General features: G+C 58.1%; 1 protein-coding gene across 2 annotated transcripts in view; it reads left to right on the top strand.

Moving 5' to 3' along the window:
• The window catches only part of MEGF8 (multiple EGF like domains 8), a 40,851-nt gene extending 19,131 nt beyond the window's left edge, over nt 1-21,720 (top strand). Inside the window, exons 19-41 of one of the 2 annotated variants that reach the window (XM_029926604.1) lie at nt 528-776; nt 1,278-1,477; nt 1,794-2,004; nt 2,084-2,333; nt 2,860-2,992; nt 4,674-4,921; nt 4,995-5,105; nt 5,274-5,392; nt 5,716-5,923; nt 6,467-6,647; nt 7,172-7,335; nt 8,045-8,189; nt 9,518-9,749; nt 10,800-10,923; nt 11,055-11,268; nt 11,394-11,608; nt 15,443-15,650; nt 15,797-15,956; nt 16,265-16,457; nt 16,934-17,104; nt 17,193-17,323; nt 17,810-17,942; nt 18,867-21,720. In XM_029926604.1, the coding sequence (XP_029782464.1) occupies nt 528-776; nt 1,278-1,477; nt 1,794-2,004; nt 2,084-2,333; nt 2,860-2,992; nt 4,674-4,921; nt 4,995-5,105; nt 5,274-5,392; nt 5,716-5,923; nt 6,467-6,647; nt 7,172-7,335; nt 8,045-8,189; nt 9,518-9,749; nt 10,800-10,923; nt 11,055-11,268; nt 11,394-11,608; nt 15,443-15,650; nt 15,797-15,956; nt 16,265-16,457; nt 16,934-17,104; nt 17,193-17,323; nt 17,810-17,942; nt 18,867-20,135 (5,269 nt within the window). In that variant the 3' untranslated portion in view covers nt 20,136-21,720. Of the gene's footprint in view, nt 1-527; nt 777-1,277; nt 1,478-1,793; nt 2,005-2,083; nt 2,334-2,859; nt 2,993-4,673; nt 4,922-4,994; nt 5,106-5,273; nt 5,393-5,715; nt 5,924-6,466; nt 6,648-7,171; nt 7,336-8,044; nt 8,190-9,517; nt 9,750-10,799; nt 10,924-11,054; nt 11,269-11,393; nt 11,609-15,442; nt 15,651-15,796; nt 15,957-16,264; nt 16,458-16,933; nt 17,105-17,192; nt 17,324-17,809; nt 17,943-18,866 lie in introns of those variants that run through there. The other variant, XM_029926606.1, reaches the window with a different exon arrangement.
• Nucleotides 21,721-25,118: the final 3,398 nt, after the last annotated feature.

Raw genomic sequence — 25,118 nt, 5'->3', positions numbered from 1 at the left:
GGGGGGGGGGGGGGGGGGGGGGGGGGGGGGGGGGGGGGGGGGGGGGGGGGGGGGGGGGGGGGGGGGGGGGGGGGGGGGGGGGGGGGTCGAGGCTAGAGGGCCGGGTGGGGTGTGTGCCTCTCCACCCGGCCTAGTCCTAATGGCCTGTTTTTCTGCCCCTTTGCCTTTTTTTCTGTTTTTCTTCCCTTCCCCTCTCCGGTTCTCTCTTTTCTTCACTCTTACCCGGTCTCTGTGGCTGTTTTGTTCTCACCTTTCTTTCTTGTCTTTCTGTTTCCATCTTTCTTTCTCTCTCCCTTTCACTGTATCCTGTCTCTCTCTTTGCTGGTTCACATCTTTTCTGTCTGACGTCTCTGCATTTCTGTGTCTTTCTTCCATTTTCTCCTCCTGTCTTTCCATATTCATGTTCCTGTTTCTCTCTTTCTGATTGACACCCATCTCCATGTCTCTCTCTTATTTCTCTTTGTTCCCCCTTCCTACCCCCTCCCTATCCCCTCTTCCTGTCTTCATCTCGGGCCCCCTCCCCCCAGGTGCCTTCAGGGGGACTTCTCGGGGCCTCTGGGTGGGGGTAACTGCTCCTTATGGGTGGGGGAGGGCCTGGGGCTGTCTGTGGCCCTCCCTGCCCGCTGGGCCTATGCCCGCTGTCCAGACGTGGATGAGTGCCGCCTGGGCCTGGCACGGTGCCACCTGCGGGCGACCTGCCTGAACACACCCCTCAGCTATGAGTGTCACTGCCAGCGGGGCTACCAGGGTGACGGCATCACGTACTGCAACCGCACGTGAGTGGGTGTGCGTTTCCATGGAGATGTCGCCCCAGGGCTGAGGCACGTGGAGATGGAGGGAGGAGGTGATCATCATGCTGGGGTGCCTCCCATGGAACCAGCGTCCCCAGTGAGCCTGGGGTTTTTACCTTGCAGGGTAGGCCCTCATTAGAGTGACAGGGTCCCCAGTATAACACTAGTTACCATGGAGACGGGTCATCCATGGACTGCAGGCCATAGTCTTCAGCATTGCCATGGAGATGGAAGAGGACCAAGTTGAAAGGGGTTTTCATAGAGAGCAGATCACCAGTGGTGATATGTGGTTACTATAGAGATAGGAGTTACCACGTGCAACTGGGTTACCTTGGAGACAGGGCCGCCTACGGAGTCCAGGACCGTGGAACAGGCAGTAGCTTGTGATGGCATTGCCATGGAGATGATGGGGTGGAATGGGACATGGGTGGTGCCTTGGGGGCCCGAGGGCCTGCAGAGCCTTCCCTACTCCTGCCACGCCCTCAGGTGCTTGGAAGACTGTGGCCATGGTGTGTGCAGTGGCCCCCCTGACTTCACCTGCGTGTGTGACCTGGGCTGGACGTCCGACCTGCCCCCGCCCACGCCCGCCCCAGGACCCCCTGTGCCCCGTTGCTCCCGGGACTGTGGCTGCAACTTCCACAGCCACTGTCGCAGGCGGGGGCCTGGCTTCTGTGATGAGTGCCAGGGTGAGCAGCCGCGTCCCCAACCCCTAGGGGACCAGCTCCAGTTTCCTTTCTCTGCCTGGGCTTCCTGGTCCCCTCTCCCAGCTGTGGGTCCCCCTGCCCCATTGCCTGCTCCAGACCCCAAATGGCTTCAGTGCCACCGCTCTCTTTGGTGGGGCCTCAGAACCCCCTCCTGGGACTTGGCTATTCCTCCTCAGTCTGGGCCCCTGCTTACCTTCCTTAGAAGCAGCTAGGTGGGGTCAGGGGTCAGCCGAGCCGGTTGCCTGGCCCTTCCTGCCCTTGCCCTGACTCTGCGTCCCACCTGCTGGGGCCTCCACAGACTGGACATGGGGGGAGCACTGCGAACGGTGCCGGCCCGGCAGCTTTGGCAATGCCACGGGCTCAGGCGGCTGCCAGCCCTGCCAGTGCAACGGGCACGGGGACCCGCGCCGCGGCCACTGTGACAACCTCAGCGGGCTCTGCTTCTGCCAGGACCACACCGAAGGCGCCCACTGTCAGCTCTGCTCCCCCGGCTACTATGGGGACCCCCGGTGAGCCAGGGTCCAGCCGGGTGGGCCAGGGTGTGGTTAGGGACGTGGTGGTCTGACACTCTTGCTCTTTCCTCCCCAGGGCTGGTGGCTCCTGTTTCCGGGAGTGTGGGGGTCGCGCCCTCCTCACCAACGTGTCCTCGGTGGCGCTGGGCTCACGCCGCGTTGGGGGGCTACTGCCTCCAGGCGGTGGGGCAGCGAGAGCCGGGCCAGGCCTGTCCTATTGCGTGTGGGTCGTCTCGGCCACCGAGGCGCTGCAGCCCTGTGCCCCTGGGACCCTCTGTCCCCCACTCACCCTCACCTTCTCCCCTGACAGCAGCACCCCCTGCACGGTGAGTACTGAGGGCGCCGGAGTCCAGGCCCTTGTCTCCTCCACCCAATCTGCATCCTCAGACAGACCTTCACCCCACATCCCTTTTTCTTTATCCTTCAAACCCTGAGCTCTCTTCCTTAGTCCCCAGACCTTCATTTCTAAGCCCACAGAACCTCCCATTCCCCAGATCACCTCCTATTTCCTGGGCCCCCCATTTCCCATTCCCTAGTCCAGACATGGTTAATATCTATGCAATGTGTGTGCCCACTCTGGCCAGTAGGTAGGGGCTGCCAGGAGCTGGGCATCCAGAACGAGGCTCCATGTGCGAGTGTGTGAGCCATCATTTAGCCATGTCTGCTGTGAGCTCAGGAGGGGAAGGGTGGCCTTGGTGCCATCGTTTGACAGTCTGTCCAGAAGTTTCAAGCCCACTTCCCATTCTCGGATTGCCCTCTCCTTTAGAGCTCCTCCTCCTCCCAGACCCTGAATGTCCCCCTTTCTCAGCCTCACTGTCCCCTGGTTCTTCACTCTGCATCCTTTACCTCCAGCTGAGCTACGTCCTGGCCTTTGATGGGTTCCCGCGCTTCCTGGACACCGGTGTTGTCCAGTCGGACCGGAGCCTCATTGCTGCCTTCTGTGGCCAGCGGCGGGACAGGCCCCTCACTGTGCAGGCCCTGTCTGGTATGGGGGCTGGGGAAAGTGGGACCCTGTCCTGGACTGTGGAGCCCTTGTCCCTGTGCCTTGCTCCCTGAGGTGGGCTCCAGACCCAGCCCGACTCTGTCCCTGACTTCCTGGGTGATGCTGTCTTCTTGCCACATCTGGGCCTCCGTTTCTTCAGCTGGGAGGCTCATAGGATTGCCCTGGCTGGGCTGCCTCTCTGAGAGCAGGTCCACGTGGGATGAGTCTTTGGGGTGCGCAGAATGTGGCTGGTGTGAAGGCCCCTGACCGTGTCCTCAGCCTGGTGCTTCTCAGCCCAGTGGGGGTGGGTGGGGGGAGAATTTTGGTTAAGTCTAGAGACATTGGGATTGTCACGAGTGCTGCTGGCATGTCACGGGCAGAGGCCAGAGATGCGGCTGTGCCTTCTGCAGCGCGCAGGATGGCCCCCCACACCCAAGGATTACGGGTCTGGTTACATCAACAGTGCTGGGGGGGTGGTGGGAAACTGGTCTTGTCTGAAGGAGCTGCGCTAGAAAGAATTTGTTAGCCTGTGGCGGTTGAAGGGCCCGGGTTTGGAAGTACTTCCTGTTCAGAGTGGTTCTGGGGCTGGAAGAGAGGGGGGAGAGGTAGTTGGCCTGCTGGGGATTGCACGTGACCCCAGAGCCCTCCACAGTGAGCATCTAGAACTAGGGGCCCTCGAGTTCACTTGCCTCAACCAATGTGTACTGAGCACCTTCAGTGAGCCCCGCCCGAGCTGGGTGCCTGGGGAAATAGCCAGGAACAAGGGACACGGGGGGGTGGGGGGTGAGAAGGGGGTCACATGCCGCATCAACACATTTTAGTCAGAATAGTGACACCTTTGCTAAGGGATGAGAGGAAACTGGAAGGAGCCCACACCTGACTTGTCTGGAGGGTTGGGGAGGGCTTTTTTTTTTTTTTAGAGGTGAGATTTCATTTGAGGCCTGCAGGGGGCGGTGTGGGGGAGGGAAGCAGGCTCTTCTCCAGGTTCTCAAGGCCAGAACAGCAGGTGCCCAGGCCCTGAAAGACAGGAAAGGGGGCCTGCCCGGCTAGAGCACAGAGGGCTGGGAGCGTAGGAGACCTTGAGGTCAGAGGGTGTACATCATCTCCACTATTGACTTTATTGAGGCATTATTATTATTATTATTATTTTAAAGTTTATTAACTTTGAGAGAGAAAGGAAGAAAGCATGCACATAGATAGGGAAGGGGCAGAGAGAGAGAGGGAGAGAGAGAATCTCAAGCAGGCTCTATACTGTCAGCACAGAGCCCAATGTGGGGCTCAGACTCATGAACCATGAGATCATGAGCTGAGTGGAAACCAAGAGTTGGACACTTAACCGACTGAGCGACCAGACGCCATGAGGCGTTATTTACAGCATAAGGAATTCCGGCCCCTCTCCCCCACCCCTGATCTATTCTGTAAGGAGATTCGGTCTTAGGTCAGAGCTGTAGGGAGCTGTGGAGGGTTCAGGGCTTGCTGGTGGCGGTTGGGATCGGAATTCGGTGGGTTGGATGAAGGAGAGAGTGTGCAGGGTGCATAGCAGCCAAGTGTGGCAGCGATTGTAAGCAACAAGGAGTGCCTTCCTCCTGTGCCCAGTTTCACTGGTTTTTCTCTAAACCTGGGGGCAGCGTAGGCGCCTGGAGCCCGGCCCTGCCACAGGCCTCTGGCCTCTCTCCCCCAACAGGCCTGCTTGTTCTGCACTGGGAGGCCAATGGCTCCTCATCCTGGGGCTTCAACGCTTCGGTGGGCTCTGCCCGCTGTGGGTCAGGGGGCCCGGGGAGCTGCCCTGTCCCCCAGGAGTGCGTGGCCCAGGACGGGGCCACAGGTGCCGGACTCTGCCGCTGTCCTCAGGGCTGGGCTGGCCCTCACTGCCACATGGCTCTGTGTCCTGAGAACTGTAATGCCCAGAGCGGGGCAGGGACTTGTAACCAGGTATGGTGGGGGCAGGGGTGGGACAGGGGTGGTGGTCGGGGCTCCCTCTGAGGCCCCTTCTGTTCTCCCTCAGAGCCTGGGTGTGTGCATCTGTGCTGAGGGCTTTGGGGGCCCTGACTGTGCCACGAAGCTGGATGGTGGGCAGCTGGTCTGGGAGACCCTCATGGACAGCCGCCTCTCAGCCGTGAGTTGTGGATGCCACTCCTCCAAGGAGGTGCGACCCAGCCTACCTCCTGGATCATCGCTCCCCACTGCCCCCCCATTCCTGGGGCCAGCCCCCAGCCCCCACACCCAGCCGGACGCTGTGTAGTGACACCAGCCTGACCCCTCCTGTCCCCACCTCCACTTCCAGGACACTGCTAGCAGATTCCTACACCGCTTGGGGCACACCATGGTGGAGGGACCTGATGCCACCTTGTGGATGTTTGGGGGCCTGGGCCTGCCCCAGGGGCTGCTAGGAAACCTGTACAGGTGAGGGCTGCTTCTGGGGGGGTGAATGCACTTCTGTCACATAAGAGTCCCTTCCAGCGTAGATACAAACACCTGGTTTAAAAACAAAAACAGAAAAACCCTCCGCAGGCAGACATCCCAAAAGATGCTGGGGCACTTGTCACAGGAGACTCACCTCAGGGTCTGGGATACTTTTTTGGGTGATGCTACGCTGATGGGTGGGATGGTGAGATGGTAGGAGGTCACCCTAGGGGATGTTGGGATACCCATGTGTTGGGGGGGGTCATCCCAGAGGATGCTGGGATGACTATAGTTAAGACTTTGATTTTGCACCTTGGGGCCAGGTACTCCGTGAGTGAGCGACGGTGGACACAGATGCTGGCCGGGGCCGAGGATGGGGGCCCAGGCCCCTCCCCTCGCTCCTTCCACGCGGCTGCCTATGTGTCTGCCGGCCGTGGCGCCATGTACCTTCTGGGGGGACTCACGGCAGGGGGTGTCACTCGAGACTTCTGGGTCCTCAACCTCACCACCCTGCAGTGGCGGCAGGAGAAGGTGGGCCCGTGTCCCTTCCTCCAGCCCCCACGGTCCGTCTCCAGCAGGGATGACCAGAGCCATCCCTGCCCTTCCACCCCCAGATGATGGAGCTTCCCCTACTACCCCCGTCCCCCGGGCTCCAGCATGAGGCCCAGAGCTGAAGTTTATTGGCCATCCTGGGTCACACTGTATTCCCAACCCAGTCCGTGGTCAAGCGCGTGTGATCCTCTTGTCCGCTAGGGGGGACACAGCCCACTGTGGGGCGAGTACAGTCAGCCCCACACAGCCAGAGTGAGAGAGGGCAAGAGCAAGGGCTTCTGGAAGGAACACGGGCTGCCCATACCTGGATTGGTGACCCCGAGCAGCTAGAAATGGCTAGACACCTACTACACACCTGCTGGGACCAGGGCAGGTTGGAAGGTTGGGATCTGACCAGCCCTGGGCGGCTCGGTATCTCCTTATCAGTTCAAGGGGAGTGTCAGGAGTTCGGAGGCTTACTTCTACTCAGAAGATGACCCCTAACCCCCAGCTCCCTGGTGACCTCTGCCGTTTGTCCCCCAGGTTCCTCAGACTGTAGAGTTGCCGGCAGTTGCCGGCCACACCCTTACTGCCCGCCAAGGCCTGTCCCTGCTCCTGGTGGGGGGTTACTCCCCCGAAAATGGCTTCAACCAGCAGCTGTTTGAGTACCAGCTGGTGACTGGCACCTGGGTGTCCGGAGCCCAGAGCGGGACACCCCCCACAGGTCGGGCTGGGGACGGGGAGGGTGCAGCCCCTTGGAAGCCTGGCTATCCAGGGCTCCGTGTGGCCCCTCTGTCCACTGCCGCAGCCTATGGTCACTGCCCGTTATGGCTGGTTGTCTCCCTGTCTTCCCCCCCACACCCATCAGATTCTCAGACCAAATCTTGACAAGTTCAGTCTCTCTCTTTAGCCCATGATAAGCTGCCCACCTCCTGCCCCCTGACAGTGGGCCGCCATGTTCCTCTCCCGGGCCCTAGGTCACTGCCCCTCAGGTATTCTCCTTTTCCTGTCTCTCCTCCTCCTGTATCTCAGTGTCCTTCAGGACATCCAGGTCACCCTGTCTCCCTCTCTTCTTTTGCCCCGGGGTCTCTAGTGGTTGTCCTTTCAAGCCAGAGGGGGAAGCAGGGGTTGAGAAGAGCCCCTAGGTGGTGTGGTCACAAGAAGAGGAGCTGAGGGAGGTGTGGGGGGGACATTCCTAATCACCAGCCCTTCCCCCAGTCTCTGCTTACTCATTCCCCCCCCCCCCAGGTCTCTATGGTCACTCTGCTGTGTATCACGAGGCCACTGACTCCCTCTACGTGTTTGGGGGTTTCCGCTTCCATGTCGAGCTGGCAGCCCCGTCCCCCGAGCTCTACTCCCTGCACTGTCCTGACCGCACCTGGAGCCTGCTGGCCCCTTCCCAGGGAGCAAAGGTCAGGAAAAGAGGTGGACACAGCTGGGCTTACGGGCCCCCCTTTCTCAGTGTCCCAGGGCTTGGTTCAGACTTGGGTTCCTCCTCCCCTCTTTTCCAGTCCCCTAGACTGGCCTGTGGCACCCCACATCTCCTCTTCTCCTACACCCACTGGGAGGGAAGAATTCTAGACCAGGAGGTCAAAGGCCTGGGGTCTGCCCCAGCGCCGCCCCTCTCTTGGTGTGGCCCTGGCAGGTCCCTTCACTTCCCAGCCTCACCGTCCAAAAAACCTGGGACTGAGGCTACTTGAACCTCCGGCATTCAAGGCCAAAGGAGAGAGTGTGTGGGAGAAGGCGGACCCTGGATGTGCTGGATGAACTGAGTGTTCGATCTGCAAACATATTTCCAAGCCCTTTTGGGGGCCTGAGCCTCACCTCCAGGGTGCCCCCAGCCCAGCTGGCAAGGTCACATCTCAGGCAGCCTGTGCCATGTTCCTGGGGAACAGAGCATGGGGGTTCGAGGAGTTTGGGGAAGGGAGATGGCCACGGGGGCTGCTCTGTAGAGTGAGGGAGGTTTCCTAGAGGAAGGAGCTGAGATTTGAAGGAATTTAGGGGTTGGGGGGCTGCTGGAGGCTGAGGTATGGGATTCAGGGTGGCGGGTGGGCTGAGAGGGAGCTAAAAAGCAGAGGAGTGTGGTCCTGACCGGCCATTCTGTGGGTGTCACCCCAACAGCCACGCCCCCGGCTTTTCCACGCCGCAGCCCTGCTAGGGGACACCATGGTGGTCCTTGGGGGGCGCTCAGACCCTGATGAGTTCAGCAGTGATGTTCTACTCTACCAGGTCAACTGCAATGCCTGGCTCCTGCCTGACCTCACGCGTAAGTCCAGTGTTTTCCCTGGGGGCCCCGGGGGCATCCTGGAGGGGTCCCTGCCTGTCCTGGGAACCTCATCATCCGGGGTCACTTGGGCCCCTTTAGGCGCACCGGCAAAGCTGCTTTCCCCTCTGTCATCTAAACACCCATGGAGGAGCGCCTGGGTGGCTCAGGGCGTTAAGTGCCCACCTTCGGCTCAGGTCATGATATCACGGTCCGTGAGTTTCAGCCCTGCATCGGGCTCTGTGCCGACAGCTAGGAGCCTGGGGCCGGTTTCAGGTTCTGTGTCTCCCTCTCTCTCTGCCCTTCCTCTGCTCACACTCTGTCTCTCCCTCTCAAAAATAAACATTAAAAAATAATAATTAAAAAAATAAACACCCATGCAGATGCCCACCTTTCTTTTCATTTCTTAGAAAGTTTGTATTTTTTATTTTGATTATAAAAGGAATAATATTCATTGTATGTAATTAGTGAAATAAGGAGAAAAAGATCTCCCAGAATCCCACTCTCTAGAGACAGCACTATTATTATACTTCGGGGGAGGGGTGCTCTGCTGTTCACAGGCTGGGAAGGGGCTGGGAACCTTGATTTCTATTTCACTTCCCATTTCAAATGGTATGTATGTAAGCGTAAGTACCTGTATGCTCTGGGCCTGCCTCCTTTTCTTTTTACTTCTTTCTGTGACTCTAATTCCCTTTTACTCTTTCTAAAGAATGTTTTTATTTTAATGTTTGTTTATTTTTGAGAGAGAGAGAGAGCATGGGTGGGGGAGGGGCAGAGAGAGAGAGGGAGACACAGAATCCGAAACAGGTTCCAGGCTCTGAGCTGTCAGCACAGAGCCCGCCGCGGGGCTCGAACCCACAAACCATGAGATCATGACCTGAACTGAAGTTGGACGCTTAACTGACTGAGCCCCCCAGGCGCCCCATCTAATTCTCTGTGACGTCCCCTCTTTTTTTTTTTTCCTGGAGAATTAAAAAAAAACTTTGAGGGGAAATTTACACAAGAAAATTGACCGTCGTAAAATTAACGGTGAGGTGGCCGGGTGCCTTCGCAATGTTGTGCAGCCACCACCTCTGTCCTGTTCCAAAACCTTTGTCTCCATTCTCATTCCATTCGTTGTTTCCATTTCCTTTTTCTGTTTGTCTCACCTTCTCTTTTGTCTTGCTGGGTCCGATTTTCCTGCCCTGTCTGGCCTTACGGGTCTTGTCTGTCTTTCCGTGTCCGTCTCTGCTCTCCTTGGCCTGTTGCTCTGCTCAGAGCCCCTCTCTGACTGGCATCTTTACGAGGCTGTCTTCTCTGAGTGTCTCTCCAAACACCCTGTCTTTCCCCAGGCCCAGCCTCTGTGGGGCCCCCGATGGAGGAGTCTGTGGCCCATGCTGTGGCGGCGGTAGGAGGCCACCTGTACGTCTCAGGGGGCTTCGGGGGAGTGGCCCTGGGCCGCCTGCTGGCCTTGACCCTGCCCCCTGACCCCTGCCGCCTGCTGCCCTCACCCGAAGCCTGTAACCGGTCTGGGGCCTGCACCTGGTGCCATGGGGCCTGCTTGTCCGGAGACCAGGCTTATAGGTAACCGTGGTGACTGAACGTCACATGGGTGGGTGGCTCGGGGAGGGGGAGGCCACAGAAGGGTACCGGGGTATCGTCCACAAATGTCTCCTGGAGCAGTTGGGTCTGCACTGGCTCCTCAATGACCAACAGCATTTGGAGCAGCGAAGGTTCAGAAGTGGGGCTGCACCCGGTGGAGTTCAGAGCCCGTGTACGTTGGAGGACAGTGAGGCTGGAGATCTGGGTGGGGGCGTCTCAGGAAGTGCCTGAGTGCCTGGCTGCGGCGCGGGGCTCCAGCTGGGTCCACAGATCCCTCGTCTGCAGCTTGGGACTCCAGACATCTCAGGAAGCCGAAAGGGCTGTCCTCGGTTCGGCACAAACGCTTTAGGCTATGCTGTTATCCTGAACTGGTATGGGGCTACTAACGGGCTTGGCTCAGCTCATTAAATGTGTCAGCGTGTTTACTACTGAATTATTAAAGGGTTGGACTTATGGGGTGTTTCCCCAGACTCCACTGGGAGTGCTCTGTGACAGTGGGTACACCCACTGCTTTTCTAAAATCTGGAAGGTTCTGAAATATGTGCACCATCAGGGATTCTGGGTAAGGGATTATGAACCTCCTCTGGGTGATGGAGAGCAGGGGAAGTTGAGCAGGGGAGGGCAGGGAGAGGCTTGGGCAGAGAGCCTGGGGCTATTGGGAAGGAGAGAGTGGTGAGGGAGGCTGTAGGTGGAGGCCCTGGAGGAGGCCAGGGAGGAGGAGGACGCTGAGGGGAGAGAAAGATGAGCTGGGCAAGGGGCTGCAGGGGTGAGGGGGAGAACACCTTGGTGACTGGAGGGGCAAGAAGGCGTGGGGTGTTGTGCAGTATCTCTGGCTGGGGTGACAGGGGCATGAGACCATTGCCAAGTGGGGGAGGGGAGGAGCAGGCCGGGAGGCCTGTGCTGAGACCCGTTCAGAGTGCACGTTGGGGGGCCTATAGGACGATGTCTAGGAGGCATCAGGAAGTAGCAAGTGCAGGAGGAGGAGGGATAGGGTCTGGCTGGTGTGGTGAGCCAGGCTTCATGCCTCCCCAGGCTGGGCTGTGGGGGCCCCCCATGCTCCCCAATGCCTCGCTCCCCCGAAGAATGTCGACGTCTCCGGACCTGCAGTGAGTGCCTGGCCCGCCATCCCCGGACGCTGCAGCCTGGAGATGGAGAGGTGAATGGCACCGGGGTTGGTGGGGGGGGGGTGGTCTCCAGGACTTCAGCTGGGATTGGGTGGGAAGAGCCAGGTTCGGAGGGATGCTGGGGGACCCTGAGGATCCCACCGAGTCCATGTTCTCCCACCAGGCATCTGCCCCCCGCTGTAAGTGGTGTACCAACTGCCCCGAGGGTGCCTGCATCGGGCGGAATGGGTCCTGCACCTCAGAGAATGACTGTCGGATCAACCAGCGCGAGGTCTTCTGGGCCGGGAACTGCTCGGAGGCTGTGTGCGGTGCTGCCGACTGTGAGCAGTGCACCCGGGAGGGCAAGTGCATGTGGACCAGGCAGTTCAAGAGGACAGGTGAGGCCCCTTCGGCCCCCTGGAGGACCGTGTGGGGGCCTGGACCCCTGGGCCCAAGGAAGGAAAGGGGAGGGCAGCGGAGGGGAGGGAGGACCAGGTTCTAATGCCTGTGCCCCCAACCCCAGGGGAGACCCGGCGCATCCTCTCGGTGCAGCCCACCTATGACTGGACCTGCTTCAGCCACTCTCTGCTGAACGTGTCTCCAATGCCGGTGGAGTCCTCGCCCCCCCTACCCTGCCCCACCCCCTGTCACCTCCTGCCCAACTGCACCTCCTGCCTGGACTCCAAGGGTGCTGACGGGGGCTGGCAGCACTGTGTCTGGAGTAGCAGCCTCCAACAGGTACCATGTGGGGCAGGGGGGTGGGGAGGGGGCCCTTCCCTGCCCCGCACCTCCTCCTCTGTCCTATTTCCTCCTCTGTTTTCCAGCCCTGGTCCCCCTGTGGTGCTTTTCCTGCCTTGCTACTTTCTCTTCTCTCCTGCCAGCACCTCTTTCTTCCCTCCTGGCCTTGTGAGTCTCCCTGTTGTGTCTGCTAAGACATGCCACAAAACCTTCCGGACTCCCCAGCCGGGCTCCCGCCCCTCCTCGTCCTTCCCGTGACTCCTGATTCCATCGGGCCTCCCTCCCAAACCTCTGCACTTCCTTGCTCCATCTGGCTCTCTCTGCTTTTGGAACTTCTGGTTGTAAGAAACAGAAACCTCCTAGAGCTGGTTTTATTACAACGATTTGGGGTAGAAAGTACTGTTCCATCCTTCTCGGGCCGCAGGGCCTCAGCTCTTCTCTGTTTGCCTCTCTATCCTCTGGTTTCTCTTGGCTTGATCATCAACACACATGGCCTCAAATGGCAGCCCTTGACCTTTAGTCTATGTGACTTTCTAATTCTTGAGATGACAGTTATCTCTGTGCTCATTGGTTAGCTCGCATTTTCAAGGGGTGACTTTGGCTCAGCTCACAAGTTGAGATGTCCAGCCTGGGTCGAGTGAGATGTGGCCAGAGAGGGCTGGGAACACACGGTTCCAACACGGCAGTTCAGACCTACCCCTCATTTTGGCTGTGTGCTGAGGAGGTGATTCTTTGTGGGCATGGTCTAGGCAGGCATTTCCTTGCCAGTGACAGTCCGCCCCTTGAACGGCTCATGGCTTTCTCATGGAGTCCGCTCCAGAGATGCCTCTTTGGTCATCACAGGGGCAGACACAAGGCTTTTAAGCCCCACCCCCACCCCAAGGGGAGACAAGAAAGATTCACCTCTGGCGGTCACATCCAGAAGCAGTGTCATTGGGCCCGAGTTCTGGGTCTCTCTCTTGTTCCCAGTGATGGCCACTTGTCATTCATCTTTATTGTGGAACAGCCAATCCACATGTGACTACTCATCATCTCCCAACCCATGAGCCCGTGTGAATCTTCAGTAAAATAGAACTGCTGACAGCAGACCCGCTGGGATGTATTCTAACACCAGCAGCCCGTTCTCCAATTCTCCAGACACCAACTGGGCGTCTCACAGCTCAGTTCACTCCTGACACTGTCCACCTAGAGTTGGAGTCAGATCCTACAAAGTTAAAGGCTCAGTCCCACAAGGCTGCCCCCCTTTCTGAGGCCACTCACGACTTCAGACCACCCATACTTCTGACCAGCCAGCCATAAATCAGGGGTTCTACCGCCCCCTCTGCGGACTTGATAATTGGCTAGAATCCTCAAGAAGAAACAGTTACTTGTGCATATGGTAGTTTACTCTAAAGGCTATAACTCAGGACGCCTGGGTGCTCAGTCAGTTAAGCGTCCGACTCTTCGTTTCGGTTCAGGTCATAATCTCGTGGTTAGTGGTTTGAGCCCCATGTCTGACTCTTCGCTGTAACAGTAAGGAACTCATTTGGGATTCTCTGTCTCCCTCCCTCCTCTGTCCCTCCCCTGCTCACCCTCGATCTCTCTCTCAAAAAAAATAGATAAATAAATTTAAAAAAATGTTTTTAAGGCTATAACTCAGAGCCAAGTGGAAGAGACGAATATGGCAAGGTATGGGGTGGCCGGGCACACCATGCTTGCAACAGGGAAGCTTCCTAAATCTCCTCTTTCTTGAGTTTTTATAGAACTTAAGTTCACTCCCTCCCACTGGGGGCGGGGGGAGCTGCAGGCACCCCTCCCACCTCTCCGTCTCTCTGGTGACTCGCTTCTTCGTTAGCATAACCTCAGGTGTGAAATCAGCTTCTTAGGAATAACAAAAGACATTGCAGCGTTCAGGAAGGACCAGACACAGGGAGGATATATCGTGTTACATGACAGCATCCCATAGGCAGGGTGTGTAAGTTACACGGAAGTGTGTATTTAGAACACAGGGTCATGCTTGCCATTCGGTAAAAACTCCATAACGCTTCAGGTTCTGCCCACTAGGAGGATTCCCAGCCTCCGCTATCTGGGGCACACCCAGAGGGTCACCACAAGGATGGGTGGGTGTCCTTCGTGTGATCCTGCTGTGTGCGTCTCTAACACACAGATGCCTCATCCCCAAGCCAGGGGGTCTTCTGGTGATACAAGCTTTTCCCAAGTATTATTGAGGTTCTGGGCATCTGTCTTTGTGTGGACCCCAGGGACCAGAAGGGAACACCAGAGAGCCCGTTGCCAGGCACTGGGTGCTCTCCTGGCCCCTCTGTGCTGCTCAGGGGGTGAGGGGGCGGCTGAGGGGGAGGCAGGAGGAGGCTGTGGGGCGGGAGACTCCAGCACAGGCGGTCGCACATGGATGGGAGAGCACTTCCGCCAGATCTTCGGATTTCTGTGAAATCTCCTAGCTTGAAAGTGTTGGCTTAGGCTTTTAAAAACCGGCACAGCGCGGATCAGACATAACAGATGTACAGACCAGACCTGTAACAGATGTACAGACCAGACCCGTTATGGTTTGGCTCAAGGGCGGCTGTATTTTAACCAGCAGGCGTTGTGGTCTTGAATGACTCTGGCTTCAGAGCCCGGGACAGGCAAGCGTGCTCTCTGCCCTGGCTTCTCTTCATCACATTCTTTATGGAGCGCCTTCCTCATGCCAGGCACCGTGCTAGGCCATGGGCCTATGTCAACACGAGCTGGAATCCTGCTCTCAGAATTTACATCCCTACGTCTCTTCCAGGAATGCAGGAAATGCAATTTATGGTGCTGGGCAGCACTGAATATGGCCATTAGGGAGGTTACCGCAAAGAACGCTGGGCAGACATGGGACTTGGTCACCCCCCCCCCCCAGATTGCCCCACCATCTGCCAAGGGGTGCACTAAATTTAGATGTGGAAGCCCAGCTCCGGCAGTTCGGCAAGGCCCAGCTCATGGCTGGCAGTAGCCCTCAGTGGGCTCCGAGCTCTGGCCACAGCAGTCAGGGTGTCTATTTCAGGATTATACAGTTGCTAAGTGCTGTCAGACAGCCCCGACTAATCTCTGTCGTCTTATACTTTACTCAAGACCCAAGGGGTGGATAAAATACTCTTAAACACCAAGAGTCTGCCCTTGTCTGGGTCCCAGGACGTGATACGTGATAGCGTATGAACTGCTGCACTGCTCTGACCGCAGACTCAGCTTCCCCGCCTAGGATGGAAAGACCCTCTTGCCCTAGCAGTTTTTCTGAGTGACAGTGGCTTGCAACTCCCCGTCTCCTGTCACTAGTTTCCATCTCTACCTGGGATTTTTGCCTTTCTCTGGTTGTAAGAAACAGACATGTCCACTAAGCCAGCTGGGTAGACTGACACTGCCAGTCATGCCAACATGGTGGTACCTCTTGGAGCCCAGGGTGGAGAATGCAGCCAGGCCTTATTGGAGACAAAGCCTGGAAAGCTGCTCACCCTCGGCTTTGTGTGTGTGGTCCTCAATCAGTGCTTCCCTGTGCATCTGCTCTGTTTTCCTGCCCCTGTGGTCTGTTCATTCGCTGTGATTTGCTTATTCAAATGGCTCCTCCAGCCCCAGTCTCCAGAATCTTCGAGTTTCAAGGATGCCCCCTAGCCTGACTTCCAGTGTGGACTCCTAGTTACAAATGCTTGACAGGGGGAATGTGATGACCCCAGCTGGTGTCCACTTTGGTGCATCAGCTGTGGCCGGAGATGGGCGAGAGCTCTGAGCAGGGGGTGTCATTCGGGAAGATGCCCAGGATGTGTTTGGTCCTCTTTCTCACCCCCCCCCCACCTCATTTCTCACCCTCCCTCCCCCATACAGTGTCTGAGCCCTTCCTACCTACCCCTGCGATGTATGGCTGGAGGCTGTGGGCGGCTGCTCCGGGGACCCGAGAGCTGCTCCCTGGGCTGTGCTCAGGCGACCCAGTGTGCCCTGTGCCTGCGGCGCCCTCACTGTGGCTGGTGTGCCTGGGGGGGCCAGGATGGGGGCGGCCGCTGCCTGGAGGGTGGACTCAGCGGTCCCCGTGACGGTGAGATGGGTTAGGGGGTGGGGTGAGGGGACTGGCCCTTGGCTGGGCATCTGGCACAGAGAACATGGGGGGCAATGGGGGCTGTCTCAGAGGTGGGGGTCAGGGGCAGGGTGGCACCCAGGTGAAGCTCTGTATCCCCGGGCCAGGGCTAACATGCGGGCGACCTGGGGCCTCCTGGGCCTTCCTGTCCTGTCCCCCTGAGGACGAGTGTGCAAACGGGCACCACGACTGCAACGAGACGCAGAATTGCCACGACCGGCCACACGGTTATGAGTGCAGCTGCAAGGCGGGCTACACCATGGACAAGTGAGGGGGCGAGGGCAGCAGCCCAGGCGCCTTTGGGGTGGGAGCAGCAGAGGGCGAGACAGGGACCAGAGGTCAGGTGGTGGGACCCTCCAAGATGTGGTAAAGGTGGGGGCTCTGTTGTGGAGGGGTGGGGTTGGTGAGTTAAACGGGGCACCCTGGGAAGAGGCTGGCAGGCTGGACTGTGGACGGGGACCGTGGAACAGAGCAGGCATGAACAGCTGGCTGAGGGCAGTGTAGTGGGTGTTGGGCCGGCTGGAGCCACAAGGCCCCCTGCCCCGCCCTGACCCTCCGTCCCCCCACCCCTGCAGCGTGACCGGGCAGTGCCGCCCCGTGTGTGCCCAGGGCTGCGTGAACGGCTCATGTGTGGAGCCCGACCACTGCCGCTGCCACTTTGGCTTCGTTGGCCGCAACTGCTCCACGGAGTGTCGCTGCAACCGCCACAGCGAGTGCGCGGGTGTGGGCGCCCGTGACCATTGCCTGCTGTGCCGCAACCACACCAAGGTGGGCCTCCGGGGCCTCAGACCCTCCTCCCCAGGACAGAGCCATCTCTGCTTTCAGCTCTTGCTCAGGCATCTAGGGCCTCATCTGGAGCCCTGATAAGCCAGGCCCAGGGAGGAGGAGGCCTAGCCCTAACCCAGGGAGGTGTGAGGAGACTCTGGGGACACCGTGTCAGGGAGGGGCTGCCCTGGCATCAGTGCTGGGCTGGTGAGGCTGGCCACGTGCGGGAGGATTTAGGAAGGTGTAGGGAAGGGCTTTCTGAGCTCCCCACTGTGGGCTGACAGGACATGGACACAGCTACCCTCCGCCCTGTCCTGGGAGGTGTGCAGGTGAAGGCAGAGGGCCAAATTGCAGAAAGGCTGGGATTGTCCAAACTGAGTGCCTGAGTCCCTGCTGCGTCCCCACGGTGCTCTCAGAGTGCCCCAGCCACACTCCCCAACTGATCACCTCCTCTGACACCCCCTGTCCCTGGTTTCCAGGGCAGCCACTGCGAGCAGTGCCTCCCCCTGTTCGTGGGCTCAGCTGTGGGGGGCGGGACCTGCCGGCCCTGCCACGCCTTCTGTCGTGGCAACAGCCACGTCTGCGTCTCCAGGAAGGAGCTCGAAATGGCCAGGAAGGAGCCAGAGAAGTACTCGCTGGATCCAGAGGAGGTAAAACGGCTGGGGTCCAGGGTCTGGTCTCGGGGAGGAAGGAGATAGTCCGTGCCTTTTTGTGATCACTCTGTGTTTCCTTGGTCAGATTGAAAACTGGGTGACAGAGGGGCCTAGTGAAGACGAGGCTGTGTGTGTGAACTGTCAGAATAACAGCTATGGGGACAAATGCGAGAGCTGCCTGCATGGCTACTTCCTCTTGGATGGGAAGTGCACCAAGTGAGAACGGGGCCCGGGGACCCTTGCCCTGCTCACTAGGAATAGCTCTGGGAGCCAGACTCCCCTCCCCAGCTCTTCCCGAGTCTGGAGCGGACAGCATCCCCAGGGAGGCCCCAGGCTGAGGCAGAGTTGGGGGCGATGAGCCAGAATCAGGTGGGAGACCCCAGCCTCAGAGGCCAGTGCTGACACGCCGTGGAGCCCGGCGGGCAGAGAGAGAGCTGCCGAGGGGTGAGGCCTCAGCTTGGCCTCCCCTTCCAGCCCTTCCTCCTGAGTGGTCGGTAGACTCTGGAGTCGTTCCCGTCTGGCTTCAAATCCTGACCTTGCCACTTACTGGCTCCGTGGCCTCGGGCCAATGGCTTTGACCACTTGTGAGCCTCAGTTCCCTCTTCTGGCCTGTTGCTCAGATCAGAACTCACGTGTGCAGCCAGCCTGGATCCCAGTAGGTCAGGGGCGCTCCCTGAGCCCTGTCTTCTTCCCCTTCCTCAGGTGCCAGTGCAATGGCCATGCAGACACATGTAATGAGCAGGACGGGACGGGCTGCCCGTGTCAGAACAACACGGAGACGGGCACGTGCCAGGGCAGCTCGCCCAGTGACCGCCGAGACTGCTATAAGTACCAGGTGCGGCTGGAGGAGTGAGTTGTGGATGAGCAAGGGCCCCACACCCCCAGAGGCCCTACTCCTTCATTCAAGACACATTTACTCAGCACCTAGCAGTCGGGAGGAGTGTGCCAGGCAGTGTGTGAGGCATTAGGACGCAATAGGGAACAAAATGGGCAAAAGGTTCTGTCCTCAGGAAATTGACATTCCTGTCTAGGAGTCCAGCGAAAAACAAGTGAACAAGTCGGATGCACCATATGTTAGTGATGAGGAGAAAGGAGAAAGGAGGGCCAGTGCCGCAGAGTGGGATCAGTAGATACAGTGACCAAGGAAGGTCTCCATGAGAAGGTGACACTTGAGAAAAGACCTGATGGAAGTCAGGACAGAAAGACAATGGGGATTGTGGGCAAGTAGAGTCAGCCAGGTGGAAGATCAGCCAGTGCAAAGGCCCTGAGGTAGGACGTACCTAACGCAGTCCAAAAATGGCAAGGCTGGCCAGTGAGGCTGGCCCCACCCCGTGCTGTGCCTGTGGCTTCGGCAGTCCCAGGAGCGTACCCTGTTCGCTGCCTGTGTACAGAGGAAGGATCTCAAGTTCAGCGAGGTGAAGTTGTGAGTCTGAGGCCACCCAGGGAGTAAGGAGGTAGAGTCAGGTTCAACAGAGCTCGTCATTGCTGTGCTTCAGAGTTCCAGAGGCCCCCACATCAGGGTGTTGTGGTCACTGGAGGGGACGCCAGGGACAGCAGTGCTGGACCGTGGGGTCCTGGTGGCCTCCACACTGTCAGGGAGGTGCGGGGGCAGGGGGAGTGGTCACAAGGAAGCTGCTGCAGACTGAGGGAGCCGAGGGCAGTGGCTGCTCACCAGCCGGTGCAGAACATCAGTGCTGCGTGGAGGGTGGCCTGGCACTGAGCTCAGCCCTGATTGCCGCCCCCTACCCCTTGCCCGCAGTGTGCCAAGTGCCGGGAGTCCTTCCACGGGAGCCCGCTGGGCGGCCAGCAGTGCTACCGCCTCATCTCCGTGGAGCAGGAGTGCTGCCTGGACCCCACATCCCAGACCAACTGCTTCCACGAGCCCAAGCGCCGGGCTCTGGGCCCCGGCCGCACTGTCCTCTTTGGCGTGCAGCCCAAGTTTACTAACGTGGACATCCGCCTGACACTGGATGTGACCTTCGGGGCTGTGGACCTCTATGTCTCCACCTCCTACGACACTTTTGTGGTCCGCGTGGCCCCTGACACGGGCGTCCACACTGTGCATATTCAGCCACCTCCACCGCCACCCCCTCCCCCACCCCCTGCCGATGGTGGACCCCGGGGGGCCGGGGATCCAGGAGGACTGGGGGCCGGGAGTGGGCCAGGCACCCCGGCAGAGCCGAGGGTGCGGGAGGTGTGGCCACGGGGCCTGATCACCTATGTGACCGTGACGGAGCCATCGGCGGTGCTCGTGGTTCGTGGCGTGCGGGACCGGCTGGTCATCACCTACCCACACGAGCACCATGCCCTCAAGTCCAGCCGCTTTTACCTACTCCTGCTGGGCGTGGGGGACCCGAGCGGGCCCGGCGCCAATGGCTCGGCTGACTCACAGGGCCTGCTCTTCTTCCGGCAGGACCAGGCCCACATCGACCTGTTTGTCTTCTTCTCCGTCTTCTTCTCCTGCTTCTTTCTCTTCCTCTCACTCTGCGTGCTCCTCTGGAAGGCCAAGCAGGCCCTGGACCAGCGGCAGGAACAGCGCCGGCATCTGCAAGAGATGACCAAGATGGCCAGCCGCCCCTTTGCCAAGGTCACCGTCTGTTTCCCACCTGACCCTGCCACTCCGGCCCCTACCTGGAAGCCAGCTGGGCTCCCGCCACCTACCTTCCGCCGTTCGGAACCCTTCCTGGCACCCCTGCTGCTGACAGGGGCCGGGGGGCCCTGGGGCCCCGTGGGAGGAGGCTGCTGCCCGCCTGCCGTCCCCGCCACCACTGCCGGCCTGCGAGCCGGGCCCATCACCCTTGAACCCACTGAAGATGGCATGGCTGGTGTGGCCACTCTGCTGCTCCAGTTGCCCGGAGGACCCCAAGCACCGAATGGTGCCTGCCTAGGGTCGGCCCTTGTCACATTGCGGCACAGGCTGCATGAATACTGTGGGGGCGGTGGGGGTGCTGGGGGCAGTGGGCACGGGGCTGGCGCGGGCCGGAAGGGACTGTTGAGCCAGGACAATCTCACTAGCATGTCCCTCTGACCCGCGGTGGGGTCCTCAGCCATGGCGGCTGAGTGCCCTGGTGACTCTGCCCTGGACTTGGGGCTCCTCCACCTGGGGTCCCCTGGACACTGTGTCCTCAGAGACCTCTGGCTCCCTTTCCCTGGGGCTCCCCAGACAGGGCATTCGATGTTCTGCATTCAACAATTATTTATTTGAATACTTACTCTATGCCAGGCATTGTTGAAGTCACCAGGCAAAGCAGGAACCGAGACAGACGGGTTCCCTGATCTAGTGGGACTTGGGTCCTAGTGGAGGGAGACAATCAGTGTGCACCAGTGCTTGCACTCACACGCACACATGCACACACAGACGACGGAGAAGGGCCACGAGGGATCAACAGGATGTGGCTGTGAGGGACTTCCCGTTAGAGTCGGTTGGGCATTCCGAGAAGCTAGGCCTAAAGACAGAAGGAACTGGGGGTGGGGAGAGCCTCGGGAAGTGGGTCTCAGGCAGAAGGAGCAGGACAAGGTCCTGCGGTGGGGACCAGCTTGCTTCACTGGAAGGGTCGAAAAGGTGGCCAGCATGACCCAGACCAAGTGGGAAGAGATGAGTTGGGAGACCGGGATGGGATCACTGGGAGCCGATAGGGTTTTGAATTTTATTCTCAGGCAGGAAGCCGTGGGACAGTTTCATGAGGGAAAATGACAGGATCCGATGTACCTATTTGGGAGGTCACTCCGCTGTGGTGTGGAAGTTGGGTCGGAGCGGGCAAGAGAGGCCACAAGGGACAAAAGCCGGTGATTGGGATGAAGGTAGTGGCGGGGGTGTGGGTCAGGGACAGGTGCAGGATGTGAGTGGAAGGAGGTAACAGATGGCGTGGATGTTGGGATCAGGGAGGGCGGAGCCCAGGATGACTCCAACTTTGTGCCCTTGAACTATGGGCAGATACTGGGGTGGTTTATCACGACGGGGCAGCCTGGGGCTTGTGGGGAAGATCAGGAGTCCAATCTTAGGCTCTAAGATGCTTTCTTGAGGCATCTCTTCAGTCAGGTCCAGCCAGGGAAACACACTGCTGTATTTCAGCGGAAGGAAGTGAGCGCAGGGACTTGGCTGTATGGTCGAGGGACACAGCCGATCAGAGGTGGGACAGTGAGGCAGTCCAGGGGCCAGCTGTCACCCATAGGCTGGACAGACAAAGCTCAGATGGTGTTACTGACCTAGGACCAGGGTCACTCGGCATAGCAGGAGTCCAAGGAGACACAGCTTGAGCTGCTGGCCATGGAAATGGTGGGGCCCTGTGTGTGTCTCTCTTCCCAGACAGTGCTGCCTTGAAGACTTGTGGGTTCCCTCTAGGGGCTGCTCCCCCATTCAGCCCCCACCTTGGACTTCCGAGCTCCTCTTCCCCTTGAGGAACCTCCCGGCCCCATCCTAGCCATCTTGGACTTGGGACGCCTTTTGTAAGGCTCCATCCCCCAGCTGTACTTTTGGACCTTGAGGAGCTGCGCCCTGTCTCCTCCCCTCTGCTGGGGGCCTCAGTCTAAGAGGCCCTGTGTGCTGTCATGGCTCTCTGAAAGAGGGAGGAGCAGTTGAAGCAGCAAATAAAAGCGTGTGGGGAAGGCCAGTGTCTGAGCGCCAGTCTGCCTGCAGGAGATGGGGCGTCTTGGTTTTCTGAACAGCTTCCAAGTCTGGATAAATCGAATCTGTGCCCTTACCTTGGCGTCCCCTCCAAGCCGCATGGCCTGGGCCTGGCTCCTCCCTGCCCCTCCTGAGCAGGGGTGGGATGGGGCTGCTGTAGAATCCCTCCTTCCCCAGAAGGAACAGACCTAGGGGAGCTGAGAGCATTGAGGCCCTGGCCCTCCCTCGGATCCCTGTCTCAGGGAGACCCCACTTCATCTCAGGAGGGAAAACAGACTGCCTTGGGTTTTATTCTGGCCTCTGAGGCAGCACGGAGACCAAAATGCCCTAACATGATTGAGTTTTCTCTGATCCGCGAAGGCTCCATGGCCCAAACCAGAAGCAGCACAGAGAGCCCTCACCTTCCAGTCCCCCAGGGCAAGCAAGAGCAGGGGTGCAGGAGGTGCAAGTGTGTCCTCGGTCGGCCTTGAGCAGCGTGGGAGTCTGGCTGACACTGGTAAACAACGTGTTTTCCTCTTCAGCCCGCCCATGGGCGCACGCCTGCGGCTTTGTCTGATGTTTAGCCAAAGACAGGCACGGTAGGAAGGTGCACTTAGCTTGGGGGCAGGGGAGGAATCAGGGGGGTTGGAGGAAGGGTTAGGTCTTAACTGTGGTCCATTGAAATCATAGTGTTTTCAGATTTATGGGCAATTGAAGGGATTTTCAAGGATTACTCTGCCCACACATGAGTTTCGTCTTGGCGAGCTGTTGGTAGTACCTAACCTCCAAGACGTGACTGTAAACTTGTATTTCCTGAGTACCCGTGCTAGACAGTTTGCTTGCGCTGCTATAGCCCAGCAGCCCTATGCAGTAGATAAGCGTGGGATCCCCATTCTGCAGGTGAGAAGACAGAAGTTAGATAAAGATAGATGCCTTTACCCACTGAATGAATTTGAACCCAGGCCTTGTGACTCTCAAGTCCACATGCCTGACCACCCGGCCCCCTCGCCTCCTGAGGAGGGAACGGCCAGGAATAAGGGGAGAAGGAGGCGACAAGGGAGAAAGCACCCGGGAGATGGTGCGGGTTCCTAGCCCGCCTCGCAGAGAGCTCTCCCAGCACAGAGCGGCCACTAGAGGCAGGTGTCTTCAAGATAGCGGGTTTCTGCTGGGGATAAGGCACAACTTCCCACCTGGGATGCTAATCAGAAACAGGACATGCTGCCTAAAGAAGTCCAAGGCCAGGAGAGAGTTCACCCTGCATGACCAGGAAGGTGCTAAGGTGATTCTTCAAGACTCGTCTGCATTATGATCAGACCTTTGGTAAGGTGTCTTCCCCGCCACCACCCTGTGACTATGCTTTCCTGAGCAGAGCATTTGCATTGTGCCTGGACCCTTTCTCTGGGACGCAGAGCCAGCCTCTCCAGCTCCTGTCTGTACAGTGCGGATGCCCCTACACAAATGCCTCATAGCATGAGGAACGTGTTCCTCCACCCTCCACGTTACCTCCTTGCCCTGGTATCTACCTGAATGCAAGAGGCTCAGGGAGTATGAGAGAAAGCCTAGGAGGTCTGGATTCTAGTCTGTGTGTGGCCATCGATGCCCTAGGGACTTCAGAAGAAGGGGAGAAGTCTCACCAAGGGCCAACAGCACTCCAGGTAGAGTGTTGGGTGCTTCGCCTGAGTCTTAATTTTCCCGACATCAATGCTGGAAGGTACAGCTTTGTTCCCCCATTTTGCAGATTTGGAAACTAAGTCCTTTGCCTAAGAACTCAGGGCAGATTAACAGGGGAGCCCAGATTCTGATGCAAGCCTGACTCTTCATTGCCCCCCACCATTACCTCTAAAATCATGTTCCTTTTCTGTGTCAGTGTCTCCCACCTGTGATCACTCACTATCTCCACCTCCAAGGGGCTCCACGCTGTCCTAGGTGCTGGGGGCACAGCAGTGAAAGAGGTCCCTGCCCTCATGGAGCTGACAAACCAGTGGTTGGGGGGCAGAAAATAAATATGTAAATGATGTGGTACATTGAAATATGACCAGAAAAACAAGCGGTGAAGGAGCGGAAGAGGGGTTGGTCCTTGCTAAGTAACATGAGGTGGAAGGGAAGGCCTTGCTCATAAGATGACAAGTGAGCAGAAAGGAAGGAATGAGCCATAGGGGCATCTGAGGGAAGAGGATTCCAAGTTGAGGGAACAGCTAGTGCAAAGGCCCTGGGGTGGGAGCACAACTAGCATTTGAGAGAACCAACCAAGACTCATGCGGTAGGGGCTGGAGGGAATGAGGAGACAAGGTCACCAAGAAAGCCAGAGGCGCATTGTGCAGGTCCTTGGGCCACAGTGAGGACTCTGGCTTTAACTCTGTGCCGGAGGAGCCGTGAGAAGGTTCTGAGCACAGGAGGCATGTGACCTAACTCAGGGGTTCACAGGGCTTCTCTGTGGGAAGAAACTAAAGAGGTGGGGTTAGGGCGGGAGCCCAGTGAGGAACCACCGCATTCGCTTAGGCTGAGGAGGAGGGTGGCTGGGACAGGGTGAGAGCAGCAGCCGAGTGGGGAGAAGCAGGGTTCTGGATGCGTCCTGAAAGTAGATGCAACAGAGTGTTGACAGATGGGCCATTGGGTGAGAAAGCCCCGGAGCCACTGAAGGTGGGGTTTGCTACTTCCTGAGGGGGGGAGACTGGGAGGAGCAGGTTGGGGGCAGGGAATCAGGACTTAGGTTTTAAATTTGCGATGCCCATTAGATATTCCAAGTGAAGATGTCACTTGATGGTTAAATACACAGATGGAAAGAGGGAGAGAGAAAAGAAAATGAATGACATTTTACTACTAGGATAGTATAATATTATTATACAGCATAATAATAATAATAAGTTTATTATGCTCACTCTTTGGTCTTTCCATCTGTTCCATCTCTTGCTCTCACAGTAGCCATATGACATACTAGGGGTTGTCCTCAGAGGAAACAGGCTTAGAGAGGTTTATTAATTCACTAAGATAACACTGCTAGGAAGTAGCAAGAATCAAGCTTGGATCCTAGGTCTGCTCAATTTTGAGGCCAAATTTTCTAATCTGCTAGTTGCTTTCGCAGTAAAGAGAACTAGATGATCTTTAAGGTTGATTTTCAGCTCCAGAGAGCCTTAAACCTGGCATTCTGTTTTGGAGACCCCCCCCACCCCCGCCCAACTCCCAAATCTGTTATGTTAGAATTGTATATAGGCCAAGAGTCCATAAGTATTGACTTGGAGGCAAGGAGGGGGGTGGGGGGGGCTCTCTTCATTTTTTTTCTTTGAGTGTCTAACCTCTGCCAAGGCAGCTTTTTCTGCTTTTGCTGATTTTCAGGATCGGCACAAAACTTCAGTTAGGCAGCTCAAGGGGTTAGTGGTTTCACTTTGTTAATGAGGACTCCCTCGTTAG

This window comes from Suricata suricatta, chromosome 16, assembly GCF_006229205.1.
Source record: "Suricata suricatta isolate VVHF042 chromosome 16, meerkat_22Aug2017_6uvM2_HiC, whole genome shotgun sequence".
NCBI classification, from domain to species: Eukaryota; Metazoa; Chordata; class Mammalia; order Carnivora; family Herpestidae; genus Suricata; species Suricata suricatta.
Note: the sequence above shows the minus strand (reverse complement) of the source record. Positions and strands in the feature narration are given on the sequence as shown.